The sequence below is a fragment of the Phyllostomus discolor genome, chromosome 13 (assembly GCF_004126475.2).
Source record: "Phyllostomus discolor isolate MPI-MPIP mPhyDis1 chromosome 13, mPhyDis1.pri.v3, whole genome shotgun sequence".
Classification (NCBI taxonomy): Eukaryota; Metazoa; Chordata; class Mammalia; order Chiroptera; family Phyllostomidae; genus Phyllostomus; species Phyllostomus discolor.
In genome coordinates, this window is record NC_040915.2 from 33300109 (window position 1) to 33327901 (window position 27793).

The following is a 27793-nucleotide window of genomic DNA, read 5'->3' on the forward strand; positions in this document are numbered from 1 at the left end:
CTGGGTTCGAACCTGAGCTCTGCGACTTTCCAGAGCGCCTTGAGCAACTGGCTCTACCTCTCCAAGCCTCAGTTTCTGTCTGAAAGGCAGATAGCAGTCCCTACTTACATGGAATAGTATCGTCTCAGAGGATTGCTGTGAGGAATAAATCGAGTTACTATGTGTGGCTCTTAGGACAATGTCTGTCCAATAGTAATGCTTCGTAAGTGAGAACTATTGTCGTTGTTATTACTGATGAGGTGAATGGCTGAACTCTGATTCGAACCCAGGCCCGCAGGCTCCGAAGCCTTTGTTTCTTCTGTTCCGCTAGCAGCCTCCCCCACACTGGGAAACCCTTCTGGGTGTCTTTTGGGCTCTTCTAGGGGCCCGGGACAGCTCCTCCCATGCCGCCTCTCATCCCCGGCCTCCCCAGACTCGGCTCAGCAGGTGTGCTCACCTTCCTCTTCTGCTTTCCCCACGGAGAGGCCGCCACTGACCTCCCCCTGCGCCACAGGTTTCCCCGGAAGCACCCCATCTCTGGCCTGGCTCTTCCTGCTAGAATTTTCCTCAGTCCCATGCTGTTCTTCCAGATCTTGAGGCAGTGCTTGCTGGGTTTTGGTGAACTTCTTAAGAGACGAGATGCTACTAATGTGTCAACACCTGGCAGTCCTACCTGGGTGGGCCTTCTCATTATCGGCTGCTCAAAAGAGCCAGGGTTGCCCTGGCTGGTGTGGCTCCGTGGGTTGAGTGCTGGCCTGTGAACCAAAGGGTCGCCTGTTCGATTCCCAGTCAGGGCACATGCCTGGGTTGCAGGCCAGGTCCCAAGTTGGGGGCACGTAAGAGGCAAATGATTGATATTTCTCACACACATTCATGTTTTTCTCCCTCTCTTTCTCCTTCTGTGTAAAATAAATAAAATCTAAAAAAAAAAAAAAAAGGCGAGCCAGGGGTTGCTAAGCCCTCGGGGAGCCCGACCTCTCCTGCCCCTGGACCACGGTCTCAAGGGCCGGTCCTCCGGAGCTGCGCCGCGGGGCCAGCCCGCCAAAGCCCCTCTCGCGGCCTCGGTTTCCTCCGCCGCATAGTGCCCGCCTGTGAAGGGGGACGACACACCAGGCCATTGACTCGGCCGAACAATGGCTGCCCTTCAGGACCCGGGCTCCTTCCTGCTTCCTTTCAGGAGCCTCCTGGGAGGCGGCCAGCGCGCGGGCCTCTCGCCTCTCCCCGAATCCGGGGGCACCTTCCCCAAAGGGACGCGTCCCTTTGGACAACGTCGGCATTGTTTTCGTCCCTCCAGATATGTTATGGTTCCGTGTGAAGGCGTATGTTTCCTGCCAGCTGCTCTTAGACGTGTGTGTAAAATACTGGGTGCTGGGCATGGAGTCGCTGTGTAAAGAGTATTTGTTCATTAGCTTAGGCTCTTTCAGAAATGAATGGGTTTGGTTTTTTGTTTCATCTTTTGATTTTTCAATATTAATGCCCTTGAGCAGATGCAAATCGGGGGTTCCGTGTAGAATCCTGTCTCTTTGGTTTGCTTGTTCCCTAAGGAAAAGCCAAATTTAAACCACTTGGATATATTTGGGGAATATATTTTCACTTACTTTAAGAAAAGTCACTCTTTATATCCCCCCTCCTACATTTTGGGGGACGCAGGGGTGTGCCTCACACTAGCTGTCCTGAGTACAAAGGTAAGTGATGATTCCTGAAATTTACGGGACCCCTGGGTGCTCGCCCCAGGCCCAGGCCCAGGGTCTGATGTGTGCCATCTGCAGAGAGAGGTGTCTGGATGCGTGTCACCCGCTCCACCAGCGAGTGTGTCCGTCAGCTCGGTCTGCCCAGGAGAGCTCTCAGGGCCTGTCCTTGGTGGTTCCCAGTTTGCTGGGGGTCGGGGGTGGGGGGCACGGAGGTCCCAGGGTGAGCGGTTCAGCGCTGGGTGCTGGAGCTGGGGTGGGCCATGCTCCTGGAACACGGCAGGAGTCTGATGCTGGCTTCCTAAGTGTCAGGAGGCTCGGGGGCTTTGCTTCAGGAGGGAGGGAAAAGGAAAAAAAAAATGTCAGAAAAAAGAAACCCCACGAAGGGTGTCCAACCTGTTGCCTGCTGGCCGCATGCGGCCCAACACAGAATTGTAAATTCACTTAAAACATGATGAGATTCTTTTGTCGTTGTGTGTAGTAGTGTATTTAGCGTGTGGCCCAAGACAACTCTTCTTCCAGTGTGGCCCAGAGACGCCAAAAGGTCGGACCCCCCTGCTTCCCCTTGGAGAGGAGAGGGGGCGCTCACAAGCCTTCTGTGTCATTCATTCATCCATTAGCAGGGGATCATCAGCCAACTCTCCGCCAGGGCTGAGGGAGGCAGGCTGGCTCCGTCTGGGTGGGAAGGACAGATGGCCTGTGTGTCAACATGTCAGTCAACAAACACAGTGATAGAAAGTGATGGGCTGGCTGGGAAGGTCTCTCAGAGACGGCGTTACGGCTGAGAGCTGATGGGCGGAGGGAAACCGCCCTGCAGAATGCAGACGGACGTGTGGGCAGGGGCAGGCGGCGGCATCCCGGGCACAGGGAACCGTGTGAGCAAAGGCGTTGGGGTGGGAGTGAGGTTGTTGAGTTCTGAGAATCACAGAGAGTAAAGCTGGAGAGGGAAGGCCAGGGGCTGGGTCAGGAGGCCCTGCCCAGGCCACAGCAAGGAGCTTGGGGTCATTCTGGTCCTGGTGGCGAGACTTTGCAGGGGTTGAAGCAGGAGAACGATAAGATTGGCTTGTTTGTTGTTGTTGTTGTTGTCATTGTTGTCATTGTGTATGTGTGTTTTGTGGAAGGGCGGTGAGCAGGAAGGAGCAGGTGGAGAACCGAGAAAGCTGCCAGCTGTGTAAGTGCTCGGAGAGCGGGGTGCTGAGAGAGCACCATGTCAGCTTTCCCTGGGACCCTGATGAGGACAAATGGCAGAGGTGTGGGCTTTCGGGCGTCCAGCGGGGGAGGTCCTAGGCCACTGGCTGAAAGCTCTGAAAGCTCGAAGCTGCAGCTCCGTGTCCCACCCGTGCGGAGCGTGGGGAGGAGCCACAGGGAAGAAGAACCCTGGTTCAGCGGCTCCCGCCAGACCCAAATCCATGCTTTTCCATCATGCAATCTTGCCATGTGGTTTCTGCTGATTAGACTTGCTAAGTAGCTGACAGGTGACTTCACCTTGGAGAGAAAGTAGAAAAAAGCAAAGGAACCCACACTTCTTGAGCCCTGTTCTGCGCTGGCGAGCACCCTGCGTGCAGCCCCAAAGCCCTTGCCTGTTCCCCTGACATCGTGAGGGGTCTGGGCTCCTCTGTGTTGGTTGGTGTCTGTGGACGAGAAGACGGAACACACCAGCGTCGAGCCAGGGCCGTCTGGCCCACACCCGGCTTCCACCCGGGGAGCCCATTCAGTGATGGAGTCGGCAGCGGCTCCCCAGTAACTGAAACCTGCGGACAATCCCCAGGATCCTCTCCACCTCTGGTGTCACCTCCTTGCCCCAGGCCTCAAGCAGCGCTAGCCAAGGGCTGCAGAGTGCCTGTGCCAGGGAGAGTTTCCCCTCTCCACGATGATGATTATCCTAATGAGATGAAACAGGAGTAGGCGACAGAGGCTTGGGTTCTCCATTCCGGTGAAGGAGAATTGGCTGTCGCCGCACTTCTCCAGTTTCCCGCCTGGAATGAGAGGGGAGCCTTACCGAGACAGGTGACGGTGGAAGGGACCGAGCAGTGGGCCAGGGCCCAGGTGGCCCGTGTCCAATCCTGGCACAAACCAGGGACCTGGGAGTCCTGTCGGTTTAGGAAAGCCCAGAGTGTTGTTTTACTCATCTGTAAAATGGGGGAATAGTGTTGATGGTAATGATGCTGCTGTCGGGATGGTTATTTGAGACTCAGATAAGGTCAAGGTCAAGAATGCAAAGGCAAGTCTCTTTGTTAGAACAAGGAAACTTGGGAGTTAGAGGGCCTAGCTGTGAACTCTGCTGGGATTTCCAGCGAAAAAAAATTTTGTTTGTTTGGTCTTTCATGAGCTCATTGATTCATTCAGTGAACACTCACCGGGCGCCCTCTCCTGCGAGATGCAGAGGCTCCAGTGATTCACATGATACTTCCTGCCCATCCAGGTCCTCCTGGAACTCATGCAAGTGACTGGCATATAAGCAAGTAATAGAAAGTACATAGATCACAAAGAAATAGTTCTCCAGCCCCCGCCCGCAGATAAGCAGGTGCCCAGGGAAAGGGGCCCTGGGCGGAAGGAGCAGCAAGGGCGGAGGCCCAGGAGGCGTGGGATGACAGCGTGCAGAGTGCACTGGGCGGCCTTGGAGCCCGGATCCAGGCCACTCTCGGGACGGAGAGGTCCAGGGGTTTTAGCTCCTGCCGTCCAGGACTGTCACCGTGGCCTCCGTGCAGTTTGTGTTGTCACAGGCTGGGCTGCTCTCTCTCGACTTTCCGTTTGACACCCCAGATATTCCAAGTGGGTCCCTATTGATCACCCACCTGCATTTCTCCAGCGAAACCTAATGGGTTGTAATTTGGGGTGATTGATAACAGTTTGCTCTTTTCCTATGATCTTCATACCCGGATGCGCAGGAGGGGGTGGAGGGAGTATCTAGAAAAAAATCTCAAGGTTCTTTTAGGCCTTTGACATCAGTCCCTAGATAGAGTCCCGGGCTGGTCCCTCGTGGGGTCTGCAGGCTTTAGGGGGAGACCCAGGAGGGCTGGCTCTCTCCCTCCCCAGGCAGCCCAACCAGGGCCACGCCGGGATCTCATTGGCCTCCACTCTGCTTTGTGGCCCCACTCCTAAGCAGGGATTATGTAACCACTGTTCATGCTTGTTTGCTTTCAATATTGTAATGCTTTTTCTATACTTTGAATTTTCCTATAAGAAAAAAACCTGGGATTTACTTTAGAATGATTTTTTTAATATAAAGGGCCAGTAAGAGGTTCTGAATAGGACCAAAGTTGGGTAGAAAAATGTTGATATTTTTAGGGGTTTTTTTTGGGGGGGGTGGGGAGCATCTTCTTTCTGGTTGTAAAAGGAGAAACTATGGTGAAAGCAAACACAGCCAACAGAAAACCTGAGCCAAGTCCCCAGCCGGGAAGGGCGAACTCTCACCAGCTTGTCGCTCTTCTTCTCAGAGTCACCTTCCCCGTGTCTTGGGCAGGCATGATTTTGCTGCATGCCCGGGTTTGGATCCTGCTTTTTAAATGTTCTCTCTACCTTTGCAATACATGCCTTCTTCCTTCACGAGCATACGTGTTAAACAGATGTGTGGAACACTTATAACCAGTTTCCCAACCGTGCCTTCCCTACAGGTATTGAGGCTGTGCCCGTTTCTTTTTGTCTGATAAATAACGCTGCACTGGACATCTCGGTGCACGGACCTCTCCGCCTGCATGGGGTGACCGCAGCAGCAAGGCACCGATGGCTCTGTGTTCGGGGCCACTGGATGGCGTGGTTGAGGCCCCTTTTGTCCTAGGCAGCTTTTCCGGGTGCTTTTCCAACTCTCGTTCTGTCTTTCATTGGCCATGACCTCGGCCCCTGGGTTGGGCCCCAGGAAACACGCGCCTCATTCCATGTATCTGACAGGCAGTGTTCAGTGTTCTTTCTTCTCGTCTCCTGCAGCGTCCGCACCCACGGTGTTCCTAAGCACTAATCAACTGACACTTCTAGTGTGCATTCCTAACATTTGTAGTCAGGGGCAAAAACAGCCCCCTAATTTTCAAAGTTTAAAGCTAGTATAGGGGCGAGCATTCAGTTCCGTGGTATTTTTTAAATTCCCTCTTCTGGCCACCCAGTTGTGTAGAGTCTGCTGCCTCCACTCACTCTCTGAATGCAGTCATTAAGGCCTGGATTCAGATCCTCTGCTATTGAAGGGCCCCGTGACCTTGGTTAGCTGCGCATCGCTCTGTCTGAGGCTCCGGGTACTTGTGTACACCGTGGGGCTGCAGTGGGAACCGCTCACCTGGACGGCTGGGAGACCTTGATGGCATGTCACACATGTAGAGTGCAGAGCATGTGTTAGCGTTCTTATTCTCAAAAGGTTCTTGACCCTGAGCCCTTACAAAGGAGCAGGCAGGTCGCTTCTCAGAGGCGAGATTTTCATGACAGAATGCGCCGTGGAATGCCACACCTGGAAGGACTGGTCGAGATGGAGTCCCCGGGGAAACTGAGGCCCACAGAGGATGAAAGGTCGCCTGTAGGAACATAAGATATGCTAGCACAGCCCTGCTCCAGTGGGCCGGCGGCAGGAAGGGCTGGGTGCACCCTTTGATGCCCAGACCTTGGGTGGTCTCAACGTGAAGACAGCTGATGCTCCAGGTCCCACGCATTGCCTGTCGAGCCCCTAGATCCACCGCAGAGCAGCGAGGAAGGTTGTGGAATGTTGGGAACACCTCGTACAGGGTGGGGCAAACGTAGGTTTACATTGTTCATATGGAAAATAATACAATAATGAATAAACAGTGATACAAGAATAAACTCTCTGTTTCCCATGCTCACAACTGTAAATTTACTTTTTCCCCACCTTGTATATTTTCTTTTGTACTGAGCAGGTGATCTTTTGTCACCCTTGCTCCCCGCCCTCCGCCCCTCCACCCCCCAGCCCATCAACACATGCCCGCGTGCCTCTGGAGCCAACTGGAAACTCATGCTTTCTCCCCTGGCACCGGAGCCAAAGGCATCTGCCAACCTGCGGGTTTCTTTTCCGTGTGGCTCACCATCTGGAGTGGCCACCTGGCCTCCTCGTGGGCTCTGTGTGTGCATTTGTGCGTGTGTGTGTGGGTGCACGCGTGTGCTCGGGCACCCATGTCCCAGGGCCAGAGTATCGCGTTCCCTCCGTGCCTGAATGGCTGACTGCACGAGAGCAGGAGGACAGAGGACAACGGCCAGAAGTCATCCCGGCGGTATGAATGAATAATTCATATTGTAGCCGCCCGCTTTCCAGGGCTTCCCAAAATAGCTGTTTTAATTGCTTATTTGTTTCGCTGCTGACTTTAGTTCAGAGGCCTTCGGCTCAGAGCTCCGTCGCGGTTAGCGTCGACTTGCAGGTAGGGCTTCCCTTCAGGGAACAAGTCTGTTTTCTTCTTCCGAGAGAAGTGATGGGGGGGAAATAAACCCTTCAGGAAAGTGGTACTTCTCAGAGGCGGAAACCTCCTGTGCGTAGCTCCCTCGTGATCGGTTTCTGGAGGCTTTGGTGGTCTCGGACAATAAAGAAATAGCAGTGGGATGGACAGACAGGGAGCGTGTCCAGGCGCCGTGAGTCTGCCCATGGTGAGGCCGTCAGCAAGTGCTTGGCCGTCTGCTGCTTTGAGGTCCTCGTAGGCAGCCAAGAGGTGCTGACTCGTGCTCTCCTGGACATGCCAGCAGCAGCGGCGGCGGCGGCGGCGGCAAGCAAAGGTCTCAGGAAGACCTTACCTGCTCAGGAGAGTGGCCTGGGGGACTCCCTGGCCCACCCCTGCGGTTCTACAGGTGGGCAGGACCATGTTCTCCCGGGGCTCTAGCAGGATGCCTCCCGTGTGAAATGTGTGCCTCAGCTTCTTCAGAAGCGCTTCTTTCAGCGGTCCCAGGAGAAGGACCTGGAGGAGGGGGGTGGTCTCGAGTCAGGCATTTAGAGCCCCTCAGGCATGCCTACAGGGCCAGCAAGAGGTAGCAAGGCATAGAGTTTGGAGGACCTGGGCAAGTAGAAGCTATGAGGGTTACGGGGTGAGAGGGCAAGTGTCATCTGAAGACATAGAGGACACTCAGCAGACCCTTGGTGGTTGCAGAGATGGGGCCGGCAGGCTTTGTGGTCTAGTTCTGCACCTGCAGCAGAACCAGGGTGCCTTCAGGCAGGTGCAGGCCACACCCCACTGCCCCCACCCCAGCCCCGCTCAGCCTTCTGTTCACAAATGGATGTAAAGGAAGACACCGATGCTCGCTGAAGACCCACTCTGGGCAGATGGGTCGAGAACCTGAGTTCCCAGACCAGATCCAGGTGCTGGCTCTGTGCTCTCTGACTCTGGATCTCGGGCCAGACACTGCAGGACAGGAGCTCAGCAGACACTGGGATGGGGCTGTGTCCAGGGACAGGCTGGGTGGCCACAACCAGGCCCTGTGGGGGTGGGGTACAGGAGTCAGAAAGCTTCGGTGGAGGAGGAGGGGGACTGCTGGAACACAAGGTTGGATACCACTTGTCCAAGTGCCTGCCGTCAGGACGTAGGGGATGCTGTATACCAGTGGGTCCCAAGTGTGGTGCCCGACCAGCAGCATCGGCAGGCCTGGGGGCTTATTGGAAAGGCAATTGCCCAGCCCAGGCCAGGTCCGAAACCTGTTGAATCAGAAACTCGGGGTGGGTTGCAGCTATTGGTGGGTTCCTAAGCCCTTAGGGGATGCTGATGCAGGTCAGGATCGAACCATCGAACCATCCATCGCTGTATACAACAAAGAGACCTCGGGAGGGGTATTCAGAGAATGCGTGAGAGAATGCAAAGGGAGGGAGGGGGGTATCGGAAAACCTGGGTGCCCAGGAAGAGCCACTCCTCTGTACCACGTGGCCTTAGATAATTCCTAAGGACACCGTCCAGGAAACTCAGCACTGAACGGTCCTTAGCAATCACTGTGTCATCTGCTCATGGTGGGGATGAGGAAACCATGGTCTGGGGTGGAGAAGGAGCTTGGCTGGCCACAGCCACTCCGTGGCAGAGCCGAGAACTGAAGCCAGTTGGACTGACCTCTCCAATGGCTGTGTCAGCTTACGTCTGAGCGCCCCGGTTTCTGTTGGAGCTAAGATAGGACTTAGAAGCTTATTTTAAACAAGGGAATAGATTGCACTGAATATGGGGTGTTCCTTTATTTTTCTTTATAACTTTATCAAAGAACTGATTATCGAAACTCACTAAATTGCATGTAAGTGTGCAATGTGGTGTTTTGACATACCCGTGCATGCATACATACATCTGTGAACCTGTCATCACAGTCAATAGAACAGACATCCCCATCCTCACCCCTCCCACAAAAACTGTCTTTCTGCCCCTTGGTCATCCCTCTGTCCCTAGGTGCCACCACTGACCTGTTCTGTCCCTGTAGGTTAGTTTGTATTGTCTAGCATCTTAGAAAAATGGCCTCCTACAGTATAATCTTGTTCATCCCTGACTTTTTATACCTGATGGAATGTCTCTGAGGCTCATCTGTGTTGCTGCATGTGCTAATAGTTTGTTCCTTTTTTAAAATACTGAGTAGTACCCTATTGTGTGGATGCGTGGTCATGCGCCATGTAACATCTCTGTCAGCGACGGACCACCTGTACGACGAGGGTCCTGTGAGATCCTAATGGAGCTGGAAAATTCCCGTCGCCCAGGGACATCAGAGCCGTCCTCACAGCACAGCGCATTGCTCACGTGTGGGTGGTGATGCTGGTGTCAACACGCCACGGCACGTCGTGTGAAAGTGGACCACGTCCAGTCACGTACAGGGCAGAGTACTTGGTCATGACGCTGAACAGCGATGTTCCTGGCTTATGTGTTTACTATTTATCATGACTTTAGAGTGTACTCTTTCTACTTCCAAGCAGAAAGTTTGCTGTAAAACGTGCCACGTGACACCAGCAGCCGCCGCCTCACACACCTTGTGTTTCCCGGGTCTCTGGATTGCACCCGTTTTTCACGCGCTTCACTTTTCATCTCCTGTTGTTTTGTTGTGCGGTGCAGGTCTGTAGCCTCAGAGCAGTCAGCATGCAGCCTCGGTAGGTAGTAGGCTAGATCGTCCAGGTTTGTGTAAGTGTGCTTCATTATGTCCACACAACACTGAAATCGCCTGCCAATGCATGTTTCTTAGCATGTTTCCCTGTTGTTAAGCGGCACACAACTCTACTGCATTGGCCTGTCCGTTCAGCTGGTCATGGACATTTGGCTTATGTCCAGCTTGGGGGAGGTTATAATAGTCAACATAACATTTTTGTTTGTTTTTTAAAGATTTTTTATTTATTTATTTTTAGAGAGGGAAGGGAGGGGGAAAGAGAGAGAGAGAGAAACATCAATGTGCAGTTGCTGGGCCGTGGCCTGCAACCAGGCATGTGTCCTGACTGGGAATCGAACCTGCGACACTTTGATTCGCAGCCCCACACTCAATCCACTGAGCTACACCAGCCAGGGAACATAACATTTTAAAATAAGATTTTATTTATTTAGTTTTAGAGGGGAAGGGTGGGAGAGAGGGAGAGAAACATCAATGTGTGGCTGCCTCTCGCAGGCCCCCTACTGACCCACAACCCAGGCATGTGCCCTGACTAGGGATCAAACCAGGGACTCTGGTTCACAGGCCGGCACTCAATCCGCTGAACCACACCAGCCAGGGCTCAACATAACATTGGTTTTAAGAAGCACCATTATTGTGTGTGCCACTAAGAAAGGAAAAAGTGCTACCAACTAAATTATGACCCAGTGTATTTAACTAGAATGTTTATTTCTTACTCATTGAAATAAATCTTTCAGACTTAGATTTTTTTTACCCACTTATTGCTTTTATACATACCAAAAAAAGAAAGAAAAAAACCACCAAAGAAATACATAGATAAAACAAAGCTCCCTTGTGACCAAAACATCTTCCTAGTCCGAATCTACTTCTGTGGAGTCACAAGTTATTGGTATCTGTGCTTTTGACCCTGTCCTCGGCGCCCTCAGGAGTGCTGGTGGTGCTGCCTTCTTATGAGGGCCAGAGGCGTCCACCCCTGGAGCCGGAGCGGGGATTACAGGGAGTTAGCCTACTTTGTGCTCCTGCTTCAGGAATGTGGCTAAACGGGTCTGGCCACCGCCTCCGCCCTTCCCCACAACCATTTGGTTCCTAGGGCTTGAAAGTGCTCCACTGTGGCCTCTGTGATTTCATCCCAGGGACACCTTTGATGTCTGAGTGGACACAGGCGGCTGACGGTGTTGTCAGGGGTCAACAGCCGTCACGTCTGAGGTGGCACATTTCAGAGAGTTAAGATGCATTTACAAAGGACCACTTCGAACTGTTGAAAGAGAGTCTGTGTGAGGGGCCCTGGGGACAGGGCCAGGTACTTTGTAAACACTCGATGACATTTAGTCTGTATGATTTGTTATTATTACTGTTGCTGCTAAGCACCAGTTTCCTTGTCAGTTGGATGAGGGTGGTAGTACCTGGAAAGGACTCCTTTGACATAGAGCAGATGGTCCTGTGCCTGTTACTTAATCGGCCTTAAGTGAAAGATGTTTCAATTAGTGTTTCTTTGCAACCTCCCAGTGCCCCTTCGGGACAGGCGGGGGGCAGAGAGGGGACTTCTGAAGGCTGGCGCTGCATAGGGGGCCTTCGAGATGTTATATCCCAGCTCCCTCGATGTGCAGACGGGAAGGCCAGAGAGGGTGTGTGCGTGCCTTGCGCAGGGGCATGGCTGACCCTCCGGCACTGTCAGGATTCAGACCCCCTCCCAGTACTCCGTCTTAACGGTGCTGCCATGCATGGGGCCCTTGGTGAGGCACGAGCCTGGAGGGACCGCCACGTCCAATGCCATTGCTAGGAGGCCCAGCTCCTTGGGCTGCATGGCTGGGCTGAGGGTCGGAGCTCAGGAAGCAGAGCAGTGGCCGAATTCCAGGAAAGGCTGGGCTTCGTTCAACGTTTGCTCTCAGTGCTGGATGCTGCCCCACGACAACCCAGCGCCTGGGAAGGCATGGGACGAGAAGGGGTAAAGCTGGGGGATGGAGTGCCCTCAGGGTCCTAAACCCAGAGAAGAGGCGCATTCTGCACGCCTGCCTGCCTGCCCGGGGGGTGTGCCAGGTGCTGCGCTGAGACATTCCCAGGTGCCAACTTACTTATTAATCAGTGTGAGAGCCCTGCGAGGCCGGTTTATTTCCTTGACAGCTGTAGACCGGTGGGGAAACTGAGGCTTAGAGCTGGGGAAGGACTGTGCTAGAATGACCCGGCTAAGAAGGATGAGAGCGGGGAGTCCCAGGTGGGTCTTTTGGCCCTTCTGGCTGGGCATAGAACTTCTTTTGCCTAACTCACTTCTAGAGTGGGGGTGAAGCTGGGGCGGAGCTGGGGGAGGGGCAGGCACACGTGTACACCAGGTACTCTGTTCTGCCTCGGGGCATACAGGGCACTACCCTCCAGGGAGCCAAGTGAAGAGTCTGTCTCCAGTCAATTCTCTCCATGAATGGGAGCTTCGGAGTCTCATGTGGCAGCTTCTCACCCAGTGACACTTATCCTTCCGGTGCAGTAGGCTATCGCTGTTAACTCAGAAAACACAAGCAGTAACTGGTTCTTGGAGGCCGTTCAGATCGTCGCGGCATTTCAAATGGGTCCTAAGCGAGCAGGAGGCTGGCTTGATCCCTTGGTGCCGGGAGTGTGATTTAGGCCTGGGGTGGGTCCCCCGGTGTCAGTCTCCGCCCTGCCACTGTCTTTGGGGGTCTCTAGACAAGGTGTCATCGTGTCTCAGCTTTCTCAGCAGTGGAACGAAGGAATTAGATTCCAGATATGCCTTTCAGTTTTAACACTCCGGATACCCCTGTGTCAGGGGGCTCGTTTGGAGAGCAGTGAAAAGAACAGTAATGAATTGGCTCACGTGTGTGGCTTCGCACTATGTACCAAGGGGTGGTTTCAGGAATTATTTCGTCTTCAGAGGACACCGAGGGAGGCCTGCCCGGTGCCTGCCTGGAGGGGTTGTCGTGAGGGCCAGCTGAGGTCACTTCTGGAGAGTTCTTGGGAGAGTTCCTGACGCATAGTGAGTGCTCAAAAAATGTGTTGTTGTTTTACTTGTTTTGCAAATGCAAAAGCTGAGCCACAGAGAGTTAAGTGTTTTATCTGAGGTGTCTTATCTTGGTAAGAGGAGAGGCGGGGGTGACACCTCGGAGAGCAGCGGGGACTGTCTGCACCTTGAGACAACCTGGTTTTAAAGCACAGCACCATAGTGGACACACATACCTACGGGCCGGATTTCTACCCTAACCCGCGGTCTGGGTCACGGAGGTGTGACCTGCACCCCCAGCTGAGTGGGCCACAGAGAAGAACAGCAGCTCGCATTCTCCGTGGCGACCGTGAGCTGGAGGAAGCGAGACGGGAGGAGGAAAGCAGAGGAAGGGGACAGGCCCAGGGCTCAGGTGTGCGACCCCCAGAACTCAGCAGGGGCTGGTGACGATGAGGTTTAGCCCCAGGAAAGTGAGCCTGTGGTACGGGGGCGCCTAGTTTGAAGAAGAGAAGGAGTCAGGGAGAGAGAGCAGTCTGGAACCTTCCCTCCCGCTCCCTCCCTCCCTCTACCTTTCCCCGGAAAGGAATTCCAGCAATGGGAGTGGCTAGACCAGGGAAGCTTCTGGATCAACCAGCCCAACCGAAGTGACAGAGCAAGGGGATCCGGAGGTCAGACAGGCGGAATGTTGAAACAGGTGTTTTGAGAGTGGAGGGAGGGCAAGGAGAACTTTCCAGAGGAGATAACTTGGACATCCCGGGCGTACACACCTCTTTCAGAAAGCAAATTCTGAGAGCTAAGTCCACTCCAGTGACCATTTCCCAGCGTCTCTGCTTCAATTTCCAGAAAAAGAGAGTGTACGCCGGCCCGGCTTCTCCGGGAAAGGAGGCTGGGGGAGCAGTGCAAGGCTGACGGCTCTGTGCCTGGGCAATTGTGTTGCTTCCGTTCGCCCGCCCCGAAAAGAGGGGTATATATAAAACCTAGCTCGTAATGACAGCCCGTGTTGGTTGAGCCCTGAGGGCCTTGGGCTCAGCTCCGCTCCTTTGAAACAGGTCCGGCTCAGCGCAGATGAAGAAGCATCTAGCAAATGAAGAAGTAGATTCAGAAAGGTTAGACTTCATGCCCAAGGCGACAGTGCGAGTAAGTGACAGAGTCAGCATGGGGACCCAGGTGGCTGGCTCTAGGGCCCGTGAGGTTCTACCACCACTGGGTAGCTCTGGGGCCCAAGAAGGATGGTGACGATGACAATGATGATGATAGCTAACTTGTCAACCCTTGGAGACCAAAGGTGACCCGGTTCTCACGGTGCACAGGCTCTCCACAGGTCACATGACTGACAGCCCGTGCCAGGCCCTGTGCTCAGCACTTTATGTGGGTTATCTCATATAATCCCCACAACACCCTCGTGAGACTGGGACTTCTCGGTTTCACAGAAAGGAAACTCCTTCTGGCCAGGTTACATAACACACCCACGGTTGTGCAAGGGGTGGATCGTGGGTTTCAGTCCAGCACCTACCCTGCCTCCCCATTAACTGTGACATCAGCCAGCTGTTCCCTGCCTTCTCCAGCCTCCCCCTGCTGTACCCTGTTGCCTCTGTCTCTCCCTTCTCCCAATTCCTCAGCCTTTTGGGGGTCCGTACAGCTGACCCAGCACCCTGTTAGCTCTCTTTGCATCTGCCAGTTTTCTGTGGCTCACACTCTCAGGTGGTATAACTGACACATATGTATATACTGTCACTGAAGGTCATGGGCACGCATCGGTGCCTGCTTTCAGGGCAAGCCTTGGCTCCGTGGGCAGAGCCTCCCCTCCTGAAGGCAGAAACAGGCTCCGTCAGACGTCTGAACCCTCATTGTGCCTGGCATGGGGCTGAGCCGTTGTATCCACATGGTAAATTCCTGCTGCTTGGGGGATGAATTGAAATGAGGGAGAAAAGAGAGGAGAGGGTGAGGCTCCTTCTACAGCTGGGCACAGGAGCGGTGCTCGGGGTCCTTATGAGAGACCCCAGGGCCCTGAAAGCCCAGCATCTGCCCCCTCTGCCTCTGCCCCACCCCTCACCGCAGAGATAGGCCCCGTGGTTTTTTTTTTTTTTTTCCAATGTCCTGTCCCTGAAGCCTTCCTGCTGGCTGTTCCCTTTTGCCAAAGATTGCCTTCTCCCGGAGGCTTCCTTCCCAGGACCTCCCGCCCCGTGGCACCCCGTCAACCCTGTTGTGTTTTTCTGAATCACGTAAGTCGTTAACTGACCCTGTCAGTCCCCATCCTGGCTGGGGTGTCTCCCCGACGACCATGTCCGCATAGGGCCCTGTCCTGTCCACCCTGCACCTGGCATTTATTCGTGAAGTTCATCTGTGTTTCCAATGCTCATCCCTCCTAGCGAACTTGAGACGGTTATCCTTATCATCCTCAGATTGGTTAACGTGAATGAAGGTTCGATAACGTGAACAGAGCTGAACTGAAGGAGAGTTTCCTCTATGGCACCTCCTTCCTGCCCACCAGCCCTCCAGGTGCGAGAGGGGAAGGGGCCACCCAGAAACAGGGCTGTGTGGCCGCCGGAGCCGGAGGCATGTGATCAGGGCGGTGAAATCTAAGCTATGGGAACTATGTGAGTGAAACACCCCTGGGCGGGAAGAACCGGCCTGTCCATTGTGCCCTGGCTGGGAGGGGAGGTTCGGCTGAAAGTTTGGACAGTTCTTGGCATGGAGTCTGGAGAGCCCTTTAGAAAGTTGTGCCTCCCAGCTGGCCCACGAGAGAGAGCCGGTCGGGGGCCAGCATCCTGCTGGACATGATAAAGAGGTTACTGTGGGAAGTGTTAGGATTGCTCGGGAAGCACCGAGAACATGAAAGATATGTTTCGCGTTCTTCAGGCCCCAGAGAATCACCACCCAGTGTTAGACTTGGCAGAAGCCTTTCCGCTCCTCCTCTGAGCTGCCTCCTTAGAAAAGACGCACTGTCTGAATGCCCAATGCCTGCCGGCCGTGGCATGGGCTCCCGGACTCGCTCCCACAGCCCGTAGCACGGGAACTCGGAGTCGGGAGGCGGGACAGGTGTGCCCCGGTGCCGCGAGCCGGTGATCCGGCAGAACCTACCTGTATCCAAGGCGACACATCCGGTCCCTTTTCCCAGGAGGCCTGTTGTGAAACATTCTGGAATGTTTGTGTTCCTTCAGAGATTTGTAATTAAGAAGAGGCAGAACCAGTTCTTGCTTGGTGCCCTTGCCACCCTCCTTCCCTCCCTCCCTCTCGCCCTCTCAGCATTTGGGTCATTGGATTTCACGTTGGGGTTTTCGGCGGGTGGCCCAGGGCACAGAAGCAGGAACCTGGGGCTGGACTGGGCCAAACCGGGGTGAATCGCTTCATCGGAGGGGGTGTCCCAGGCAAGCCCCCAAGTCCTGGCCACATCTGAAAGCCGGCGTCTCTTCCCAGCTCACATTCTTGGCCCTGGCCCAAGGGGAAACTTTGCAGACCAGAGGAGCACCCGCAGTTTCCCAGGGGGACTGGTTCAAACAGTTCCTCTCTGGCAGGAAGGGGAGTGTGTGCGCGAGCGTGTGTATATGAGTGTGTTTAAATCCTCGTGCGGCTGAAAACACTCCTCTTCATCCTGACCCTCTGAATGGCACGTCTCTGCACACTGAATAGTTCACCTCCCTCTGGGCGTTGGTTCCAGAGAGGTTCTGGCTGTCCGGATTTCTTGTGAGCTGCATAGTCTTCCAACTGTTTCCCAGGGACGAGCTCTGGGAATGAGAGTGTCAGCCCTCTGGCTTCCCCCCACCATCGCTCTGAAGGGGGCCCTGAGTGTCTGACCAAGCCCTGCTTTCTCCTCCTGTGCTCTCCTTCTGACTTGGGGTCCTCTCTGTTCACTTTCTTTATCCCTAGTAGGCACAGCGTCTGCCTTTGCTGCAAGCTGGAACCAGCACCTCTGACCCCTGACCCCTGCCTCATGTCGGTCACATGACTAATGCCTACAGCTAGCGTTGTTTCACCATGGAAGGCTGGAACAATCCTTGGAGTTCATGTTTTTCTGGAAAAGGGATGCCCTTTTTGGTGTTTCAGTGCTCGCCCCCCCCCCCCATGTCACCCACAGAGAGCTCAGTGAGTCACTGGTGTTGGTGACTTTGATGACTCGGAAACATTTAGTTGCCTTTTCGTTAGGCAGCTGTGGGTTATCCACGTACGCTGCGTGGCTTTGTGCGGAGGCAGCGGAAGGGGCAAGTGTGCTGGAGCTCCCCGGCCTGAGCCTGCTTCAGACCTCCCCGTGGTGCGTCTGCATCCCTGCTACGGCTTCCTCTGCATTCCAGAGTGTTCTGAGACTCACAGGGTCTCGCTAATTCTTCTTAGCAAAACTCAGGTTTGGGAATCAGGCAGAGGGGCTTCCGGTCAAACCACTGCCGGGGGACCAGCTCTGGGATGTTGCAGGTGTTTTCTCATTTGTAAAACGGAGTAAGAAGGCCTATGATCCAGAGTAGGAATGAGATGGATGTGACTTGCTATCTGTGTGTCAATTTAGCCACCGTTAAATATTTTAATTAGCCCAGGCTGGTGTAGCTCAGTGGACTGAGCGCGGGCTGTGAACCAAAGTGTCGCCAGTTTGATTCCCAGTCAGGGTTGCAGGCCAGGTCCTAGTGGGGGCCATGTGAGAGGCATCCACACATGATGTTTCTCTTCTTCTCATTCTCCTTCCCTTTCCCTCTCTCTAAAAATAAATTTTAAAAGTTTAAAAAATAAAATATTTTAATTGCAATCAACATGTGAACATTACAGAAAGATTAGGAAGGAAGGAAGGAAGGAAGAAAGAAAGAAAGAGAAAAATTTTAATTACACTAAAATCCCTGTACCAAGATAATCTTTTTTAATGTCTATCTTTCCAATTTTTCTTCCACTCACACACACGCATGCACGCACACACACTTTTGGGCGAAATATCATACATAATAGTATCCTGTAGGTCTTCTCTTTGAACAATATTTTCTTTCTTGGAGTAAATTGAGAGCATCCTTCCATGTTAGCAGAAATACAGAACACGTCGTCACATGAAACATAGGGCGCGTTGTTATTGTTTGTTCCTACATATCCAGGATTGCATTCACCCGGCCCACGGATACTTGTTGAGCACTAATCATGAGGGGACGTGGGGTCCTCTTGCTCAGATGCACCACTGATGAAGCCGTTTCATTCATCCCCAAGGAGGACTCTTGAAAGGCGGTCATCCGTACTCAGATTCAGGGGTGCCGTTAGGATGGGATGTATCTCGGTTTTTTGGATTGTGAACTGCGTATATAATAAGACTCTCTCTCCACAGCCAAGCTGGCCGAGCACAGGGCGAGCAGTGAGCCGGAAGGCAAGAGTCTGGGTGTGGTCGGCTCCAGCATCCCTGGGCGCCTCACCGCCTGTCTGTCCTCAGGGGAGAGGCACTTGCCGTGGGGGGTGGTGTACGCCTGTGTGCCGACCGTCCTCAGAGGCCCTTTCAAAGAGTCTTGGGTGAAATGATGTTGGGTGAGCTTCGGCTCCTGGTCGCTGGTCTTCACTCTCCATACGGCAGAGGGGACACGCGCTTGGAGGTGTCTGAGCGGGGAGGCGCTGCTGGAAGCGGCCCTTCGTTGTTGGAATCTGGGCAGAGTGTCGGGTGGAGGAGGAGTGGGCTGTAGACAGCTCTGCAGAAACTCGACCCAGACGGGCCCAGGGGTCCCTGTGCGAGAAGCATGCATTCTTAGCCGAGGAAGGGCCCCGTCACCTGCGCGTCTTCTCCACGTTTTCGTCCTTTTACTCCAAGGCAGTGACTTGTGATTTTCCCTCAGGACTTGAGATGCATTGAAGATGTCAACTTTCAAAAGAACCTTTAGCTCACTACAGGAGCTCCGGGGACACATAGTCTTGCTTGAAATCCCACTTTTGTCTCTGACATTGAGGATATCATTTAGTCTTTCTTATCCTCAATTTCCTTTTTGGGGGGGAAGTGGATATAATAACTGATGTTTTTTGAACACTCATCTGCACCAGGATCTGAGCTAAATGTTCTTAGAAACTTGACCTTATCTAAGCTGAGTTAGACAACCTGGTGAGTTGTTATTATCCCCTTTTTACAGAGAAAAACACGGAGGCTCAGAGAGGTTGAGTTGCTACACTCACACAACTAATGGAAGTAATGCACATTGAACCCTTACTTAGCAGTGATTATTAGTCTTTTGCATATCACATTGACCTCTGACCTCATCCTCGTTGTCTCCTACAATATAGTAGTAAATTACTAACTAGCAAACTTTGGAGCTAGCCATTCATTCAGTCAGTAGGTATGTTCACGGCTCCCAGGCCCTGGGTGTGCAGTGCCCGTGAATACCCCAGGTCTCTCCACCAGGGGCTCTTTCAGTCTTTCTCTCTCCCCCGGGTATTTTTTGCTTGACTTGGAGCGGATTTAAGAAGGAAGGAGATCGCACAGGGCGAGAGAGAGGGTGGGTTCCTGAGGCTCGGAGGGAAGCTCATCCCAGCCATCTCTCTTCCTGTCCTGTTCAGCCTCCGTTTGCCGGTCTGCAGAATGATTGACAAAGCGGAGTCTCTGGGATTCTGGAACTGGGAGTGGGTCGGGAGCAAATGGGAGAGGGAGAAGGATATGTGTTTTAGGCAGAAGCAGCGATGGGGAGAAACCAAGGAGCTGCCTGGAGGGGCCACTTGGGCTGACTTGTGTATCCATTAGATGTCTGGCACTCTGGCGAAAGTACTTGACCAGCAATCAGTGGCGTTTTCCGGGCTTGACAAGCCTTTGTTCATTTAGTTGGGTGATGTGTTTGTCTGTCCAACTTAACCGTCAGATCGGGTGATTACTGCCACTTCACTGCCTGCAGAACGGGGAACTGGAAGGGGGCTCTTGCTGAAAGATCGGTTTGGCCTGGGTTGTCTAGGGAAGGGCAGCAGTGGGCACAGGCATCTGGGAACCAGCTCAGGAGGCAAATAAATACTGCTCTTGGCCAAACTCACAGGGCTGGAGCGTCTGCTCTGCTGGAGGCTGCACTGAGCCAGCTTTCGGTGCAGGGCGGGGCAGTGGGCATGACAACATGCCATAGTGCCAGGAGGAAGGCTCAGGGTGGGTGGGCCAGAGAGTCACAGGTGGAGAATCCAGAGAGGGCTAGAGTCCAAGTCCAGAAGCAAGCCTTGACCTTCAAGCCCTTTCCTGCAAACCCCCTCCATGAGCTATGCAGAAGCAGGCCCAGGGAAGGAAGGTGACCTGCTTGGCTTCCTCCCTAGTTAGTGACATTGTTGGGGCTGGAACACAGATCCCCTGCCTCCTTCCACGTGTTCACCTTCCCGGGACAGCAAGGACAGATCTGGTGGCAGTGGGAAGCTTTTGGATCTGTTGGGCCAGCCCCAAGGAGCAAGAAGGCCAAGAGCAGCAGCCAGTTGCAGGGGTGTGGGGACTTGGAACTGACGGGGTCTGTTTCTCCTCCTCCCTTCCAGGTACACCAAACCGCTCACCTTCGCCGACTGCATCAGTGACGAGCTGCCCCTAGGATGGGAGGAGGCGTACGACCCTCAGGTTGGAGACTACTTCATTGACCACAACACCCGTAAGTTCCTGGCCGTCCCCCCTTCCCCTTCACCTTCCCCTTCCCCTCTGCCTGCCCCTCTGCCTCCATGCTCACCCACGAGTCGTAAGTGGCTCTGGAAGCCAGATTGTATTTTGTTTGATGGAGTTAGAGACGTCAGTGGAGAGAGAGAGAGAGAGAGAGACAGAGAGAGTGTATGCTCATGTAAAATAACAGTTTCAAAGGGCTTCGAATAGAATCTGACACTCCCCCTCTTACAGTCCATCTCCCCAGTTTCACAGAGGCAACTGCTGCTAACAGTTTCACGTCCCCCTTCCAGGAATTTCCCCGTCTTGTGTTTATGTGTGTACATGTATATACTTTTTTACATATATCCACTTATGTGTATATAGACCTTTTTCCCCCATAAATGTAGCATGTCATGGTCATGGTCAGATCATTTTGGAGCCGCCAGAGCCCCAGGGAGTCCCCAGCAGCGTGCACACCTATGTGTGTCCAGGGTGGATGGGTGTGAGCGTGTGTGTTTCTGAGTGTGTCGTACGAGTCAGCCCATTCTCACTTTATATCTGCGATCCAAGTCTCCTGGTCCAGAGCGGAGACTCCCAGTGCCCGTCTCTGGGACTGTGATGGAGGAGTAGCTTGAGAAAGGGACGAGCATGTTGCTGACAGGTGGAGGACCCCAGCTTGTGGTCCCCCAGCCAGGGAGAGTTACGTGTCCTTGGGCCTCGTCCATCGTGCACCTGCTTGGCCAAGACTCTTCCTGTCCTTTGAAATTTGCTGCCCCATTTGTTCCTGTGAGGAAAGGGGATTGAATGAGTGGGTTTCCTTGATCCTCCCAGGGAAAAGGAGAATGCACTGGGATGGGACATGCCTGGCAAAGCCTGAGGCTGAGGACAGGGCATCAGATCCTAGCCCACTCACTGAGCGTGCACTCTCTGCCATGTGCTGGGCTTGGCACGAGCCAGGCGTCATCTCATTTAATCCTCCCAACTACACTGTGGGCTGTTAGGATGATTATCCTCATCTTACAAATGGGACTTACAGGTAGTAATGGACCACTCGACACTCAGAGCTAAAAGGTGGCAGAGCTGGGATTTGAACTGGTACTGTGGAGCAGAGGTGTGCGTCTCCATCCACTTCCTCCTCTGGGTTTCAGTGGCATCAGGCCATGCCTTTGTCAGGCCCCTCATCACTCTGTAGTATAACCATCTACCTGTTGTTGCAGGTTCTTCTAGAGCAGACAGTGTCTAATGCATCTTTCTGTTTCCAGGCCTTTGCCTGATAAGGCACACAGTAGGTGTGCACTTGACCTTTGCTAAATAGAAAAGGGCATATGTGCACGTATGCGTGGCTAAATGGATGAATGAGCGGACCGTTGCTGGCACCGAAGCGTAGAAGAGTTTCTGAGAGACGGCTAATGACATTAATTGCATTGTTGGGGGTAGCCGAGCTTTTTATTAGCACTCGTGATTGCATACTGGATAATGAGAAGTAAATATGCCTAATTGGATGTGTATAGGGAATGAGGTTAATGCTGGGAGGGCGGCGTGGTGTGCTGGGGTAAACACGGATGTACCGGAACCGTAATCAGTCCTTTCCTCTTCCTAATTGCTGAGTGCATCCCCCTCGTTAAAACCTGATGGCGAGAGCGGGACTCGAAGGTGCTCCTGGGAGACGGTGGGGAATCAGAAAGAAGGAAGGGAGGAGTAGCAGGCAGCGGCAGAGTTTGTTCTGGAGGGAATGATGGCAGACATGAGGTGGGTGTGTGGAGGCTTGGGGGTCTGCAGGGCCCAGGACAGGGAGAATCCTGCCTGGCAGTGTTTCCAGCTGTCAGGGTACTGGTTTCCTTTGGTGTGAAGGCGTTCCCATTGGCTGGAAGGGCACCACTTCTGTGGGTGGAGCCAGTGACACCATCGAGGCCCAAGCATTTAGAGCTGTGGACTGGGACCAGTCTTCTGTGTGTATGTTGTCCATTGGCTGAAGTCACTCTCTTAAGAGCTATAGACCCAATAGAATTGGACTACAGATTAAACTTACCATCCAGCATGCATTTGTTTGCCACCTGCAATGTCCCAGGTGCTGTGCTGGGAGCTTGGGATACGTGAGAGTGGATGGCAGTGATCCTTGTCCACATAGAGCTTTCGTCGCGGCCACAGAGGAAATAAGCACAATAAGTAAGCAGATTATGGAGTATGTTAGACAATGACCAGTATCATGGGGGCAAAGAGAAAATAGTGTGGGGAGCTACTGTGTGCCGGGTGTGTTTCGAGGGTGGCGAGGCAAGGACAGAGGAAGGACCTGTTGCAAAAATGAGATGTGAACTAAGATGTGGAGACGAAGGAGCATTTCAAGTAGAGAGGGGAGATGGGGCAGAAACTAAGGGGTGACCACATTTAGCTTGCTCAGGGGGGTGGCAAGGGGACAGGCGTGCAGATAGGAGAATGAGTGAAGAAGAAGAAGGACATCAGACCACAGATTGATGGGGCAGTGGTCCATCTGTCTCACTGTCCTGGCTTTTACTCCGTGGGAGGTGAGAGCCATTGGAGACGTTCAAGCAGTTGAGTGGCATGTTCTGCTTTATGTTTTAAAAGGGTCATTCTGGTCGCTCTGCTACCCGTAGGCCTTAGTGGGTAAGGACAAAAGCAGGGGCACTTGTGAGAGACAGTGGCACTAGTCTAGGTGATAGGGGACAGTGTCCTGGACCAGGGCCACAGCGGTGGATGGAGGTGGTGAGAAGTGGCCAGATACTGGATGTATTTTTAAGGTAGAGCCAACAAGATTTTCTGAGAGGTTGCATCTGGGATGTGAAAGAAAGAAAAAGAATAAATGACCCTCGTTGGATTTCAGTAACTGGCCAATGGAATTGCCATCAATGGAATGAAGAAAACTACAGGAGAAGTGGGTTTAGGAAAGAGGAACAAGGGTTCTTCTGAGCAAAAGACGGTGCTGGTCAGCCTGATGCAGGAATCCAGGGTTTGGAAAGAGATCTGGGCTGAAGACAGGTGCGTGGGAGTTGTCGGCGTGTGGATAGTATTTAAAGACAGGATGCTGGACGAGGTTTCCAAAGAGGTAAATGAAGACAGGAGAAGATGGAGGGATGAGCTGTGGGGTCCTCAGACAGGGAGGGGGTGCTGAGGAGAGGAAGACCGGGATGATCCTGAGGAGGCATCAGAAAACTGGGGGGACAGCCCGAGGGCCTTGGAAGCATGGAAGCTTATCAAGGGGCGACGCTGTTGGATGCTTCTGACAGATCCAGTGCAAAGAGGACTTAGACTTGACCACTGGGTTTAGCAACCCAGGTGACATTGGTGACCCTGACTGTGGAGCGCAGCTTTGGATACGAACGGGGGGTGGGGGGGGGGCCTGATCAGAGCAAGTCTGAAAGCAAGTGGAGGGGAGGAACTGGAGGCAGCAGACACAGACAACTCTTTCCAAATTATAACCGGTTTTCATTATTTCGTGTCAGTACTCCCGCTGTTCAGATGCATCGTGACTAGGTGGTTTTAATTGGTGACTAAATGGTGTTCTGGGAAACAATGCACGTAGAAAAATGAGACCGGATTTGCCATAGGCTAATGATACAAATGAGTGAAGTTCCTGTGGCCTCTCTTCAAAGTTGGAAGGGCACAGCGTTGAGTCTCGGGCCTGCTCTAAGTGCTCTGAGACAGGTGTGAGGCTTGTCTGTGTTTTTGTGGTTTGGGGTTCCTCGGCTGATTCTAATAATGCTGCTGGGGCTCAGAATTCCTGGGTGAAGCACCCACTTCTTTTTTTTTTTTTTAGCAGTTTAGTTGAGAATCTGGGGAAAGGGCGCTCTCATAGCTCTTTGTGAGAATAAAAATTGGTACAACCTTGGAGAAGGTAATTTGGTGCCATCTCTACTAAAATTTAAATGTGTTTACCCACTGACCCAGTAGTTTCTCTCTTAAGAAATCACACAGTTCATCACCAAGTTCATAGAAGCATGTCTTTAAGACTCCTTCCTGCAGCAGTGAGAATTCTGTTGCTACCACAGTCCTCGCCGTCGACGGTGGTAGCAACAGAATGGAGAACAGTCCCAGCATTTTCCAGCAGCGGTTTGGGGAACCACTGGTACCCTGCTGTCAACAAACGTACTACCACTCATTCCATGGAAGACTATGCTATCAGTTAAATGACTGGGGTAAGTGAAAAAATAATGACAATAATACAATTGAAAAAAATATATAAAAAATTGAGGTTAATCTTTATGCACCTACTAGGAAGGATGAACAATGTATGTAGCATGGGGCTGTGCTGCATTAAAAATAAGTTTGTGTATACAGACATGTATAAATACACAGATTTGCAGATAATCAGGGGACAGAACCTATTAGTGTGTGAATTCCTAACAGCAGTTACCTGATCTCAGACAGATTGATTGACTCTGGGTTTGGAAATTGATCGTGATCCATTTTGTGTTTGTTTGCTTAATCCAAACGAAGAGTCTGTGTTGTTTAATAGGTTAGTGTAACCCATTCGCATTTATTGTGGTTTTCCATTCATGATGCTTTTTGTTTTCTGGAAGTGGATCCCACAGGCCACCAACCACCCCAACAGATAATTGTGAGGTGCTGACCTAGAGTCTCTGGGGTCTGTTGCAGAAACCACTCAGATCGAGGACCCCCGGGTGCAATGGCGGCGGGAGCAGGAGCACATGCTGAAGGATTACCTGGTGGTGGCCCAGGAGGCCCTGAGTGCACAAAAGGAGATCTACCAGGTGAAGCAGCAGCGCCTGGAGCTCGCGCAGCAGGAGTACCAGCAGCTGCACGCCGTCTGGGAGCACAAGCTGGGCTCCCAGGTCAGCTGTGAGTACCTCCCACCACCAGGGCCCACCCCTCTGCTGCCGCCACCACTGGGGGGGAGGGAGTGGCTGCCCTGAGTCCCGCCTGTGTTGCTTCCCGGTGCTTCTCACATCTACCCACTTTCCTCCTCCTCCACTCCTTGTGCAAACCATCTCCTCCTGCTCCTGCTTGTGCCTGCAGTGATTCATTTGCCGTTTTCCTTCCATGTGCTTTCATTCGTTTGTCACCATCTCAGAGTGCCAATCAGGTTACATTATCTGCTGGTTTAAAGCCCTTCAGTGGCTGGGGAGGTGGGGTGTGGAGCTGCAGATTGGGGCAATGAAAAAGCTCTGGAGGTGGACGGTGGTGATGTTTGCAGACTATGAATGTGCACTTACAGACGGTTCACGTGGTGAATTTTATGTTGCATGTATTTTACCACAATTTAAAAACAAACATTTTCAGTGGTTTCCCAGCGCTCTTTGCAGGGCCTATACAGTCCCATGTGATCAGGCCCCTGCCAACCACGCCCACCACGTCTCATGCCGTCAATCAGCTGCAGACGCACCGAGGCCCCCCTCCTCGGCCAAGGCCTGCCTACTTACCCTCTGCTCCCGTTGCCCGCCCTGCACCTTTTCACCTTGGACTTGCTGTTTGCTTCCTTGGAGGGCTTTTCCATGGATCCTTTTGCACAGCTGGCTCCTTCTCATCCTTCCAGTCTGGCTCTGCAGGCCACTTCCTCTGAGAGGCCCTCCCGGGACAACTCCGTCAGCACATGCCCCGCCCCCAAGTCAGCCTCCGGAAGGGCCCCCTGCTCATTTTCTTCATCACATACATCGCAGTGTATCTGCGTGTTTGTCCGTCACTATTTCCTTATTTGTCTGCCAGGGTCTTTCAACCTCGGTGCCACTGATATTTTGAGCCAGATTAATTTTTTTAACTGGGCTGTTATTTGTTATTTTTTAAATTTAGTCTTTGTTGTATTTTTTTTTTCCGTTACCATTTAGTCCCCTTATACCCCCCACTCCCCGAGCCAGGTTAATCTTTATCGGAGGAGTTACCTTGTGCATCGTGGAATCTTCGGTCACATCCCTGGTCTCCGCCCACTCCATGCCAGCAGTAACCCCCACCCCAAGCTGTGTGTGACACCCAAAAATGTCTCCACACGGAGCCAAACATGTCTTCCCAGACAGAAGTCCTCAGCTGAAAACCCCTGGTCTCGGTAAACCAGTTCCCTTAGTGTTGCAATAAATATTCTTTGGGGCAGGAAACACTTGATGTAATATTTTGAGAGTACGGACTCTGGAGTGGGACTGCCGGGATCCAGATCTGGGGCGTGCAGCTTACCTACCAGCTGGCTGACCTCACCCAGGTTCTGCGCCTCCTCTCTGCCTCAAGGTCTTCGTCTTGAAAGCGGACACGATAGTAGTCACCCAAGTCACTGCGGTGTCATGGGACTTAAAGTAGTTGACCAATGCAGAGTGCTCACAACAGCACTTGCCGTATTCTTAAGCTCCCAAACAGTCGCAGTTATTATTTGATATTACTGATTCATTGGCCATGGCAAAGATTTTTAACAGATCCTCGGAACCAAGAAGAGTAAATCCACGATCAGTGGTAGGAAGAACACGGTGCAGTCATTTAACTGCTGGGTGTTCCCCAGAGCACCCTCAGGCTCGAAGACAGTTTTACTTTGAATGTTACAGAACTTCCATATGGGGACCGGGAGCCCAGTTTAAAGGGACAGGGCCCAAGCCCGCTCACGCCTTTCTTCGGGTTTCACAAGCCAGGTTTGCCGCCCAAGTGCAGCTCTTCGGCACGCCGATAGACCGGTGAGGGCACATGCCCGGCTTCTAACTCAGACGGCCTGCCAGGGCTTGTGAGAGCTCTGCCACCTGGCCCTGCCTGTGTGGGCCCTGCCCTGCGGGGGTTGCAGTCTGCGGCTCTGTGGGGAAGGAGAAGAGAGCTAACAGTGAGTGTGTCCCTGCTGTACTCCTGCAAGGCAGTGTGCTGGGCACCCTACCCGTGTCATTTAAAGTAACCTCCCTCCCACTTGCACACACATAGACACGTACGAGCCTTCAAGATACCACTGTTCTCGTTCTACACGTAAAGGAACTGAGGCCCCGGAGAGGGGGCGTGGTGTCCCCGGGGTCACACTGGGAAAAGATGGCAGAGCCTGCTCGCCCTTATACCCAGGAGCATCTGACCTCAGAAACCAGTTCTCCTCATTTAAACCAAGTCAGCCAGTCAACGTCTAAGGTTCTTGGGCTACACGGGGGATCCTCCCATCTTCTCAAAGATGAGGACTTAGGAAAGCTGGGCTCTTGCGGACCTCACCATGCTCCTCCCTCACACCAGCCTTGGGACAGGAGACATTTGAAAAATAAATCATTGGGAGCCTTGCAGTTAAACAACGCCAGGTGAACCACTGACTCCAGAAAGTGAGTGAAGGTCAACTACAAGGACATGCACACCCAAGGACAAGGAGACGTGGGGAACAGAGTAGTAGCAGCACAGGGTTTGAGCAAAAGTAGGTTTACAGTTGTGAGTGTATGAAACACACAGTTTATTCTTGTGTTATTGTTTATGAATAATTGTTTTCTTTTCCACACGAGCAACTGTGACCTTACTTTCCCCCCTTCCTGTACAATGTGGAAGCTGGAAAGCAGACAGACAGGTGGCAACCTATCCGACAGACCCCAGAAAAGGGAAATGGGCCCCTAGTGGGAAAACCCAGCATTGTCATCCACAGAGTGCACCTGCAGAGGCCCCGCGAGCTGGACGAGCACCTGTGTCTGGGAGTGGGCGTGACATGAGGAGGGT

General features: G+C 52.9%; 1 protein-coding gene across 1 annotated transcript in view; it reads left to right on the forward strand.

Moving 5' to 3' along the window:
- WWC1 (WW and C2 domain containing 1) overlaps nucleotides 1–27793 on the forward strand; it is a 119612-nt gene that overhangs the window by 41744 nt on the left and 50075 nt on the right. Inside the window, exons 2-3 of the mRNA XM_028527659.2 lie at nucleotides 20080–20189; nucleotides 24788–24991. Of these exons, the coding sequence (XP_028383460.1) occupies nucleotides 20080–20189; nucleotides 24788–24991 (314 nt within the window). The remainder of the gene's footprint in view (nucleotides 1–20079; nucleotides 20190–24787; nucleotides 24992–27793) is intronic.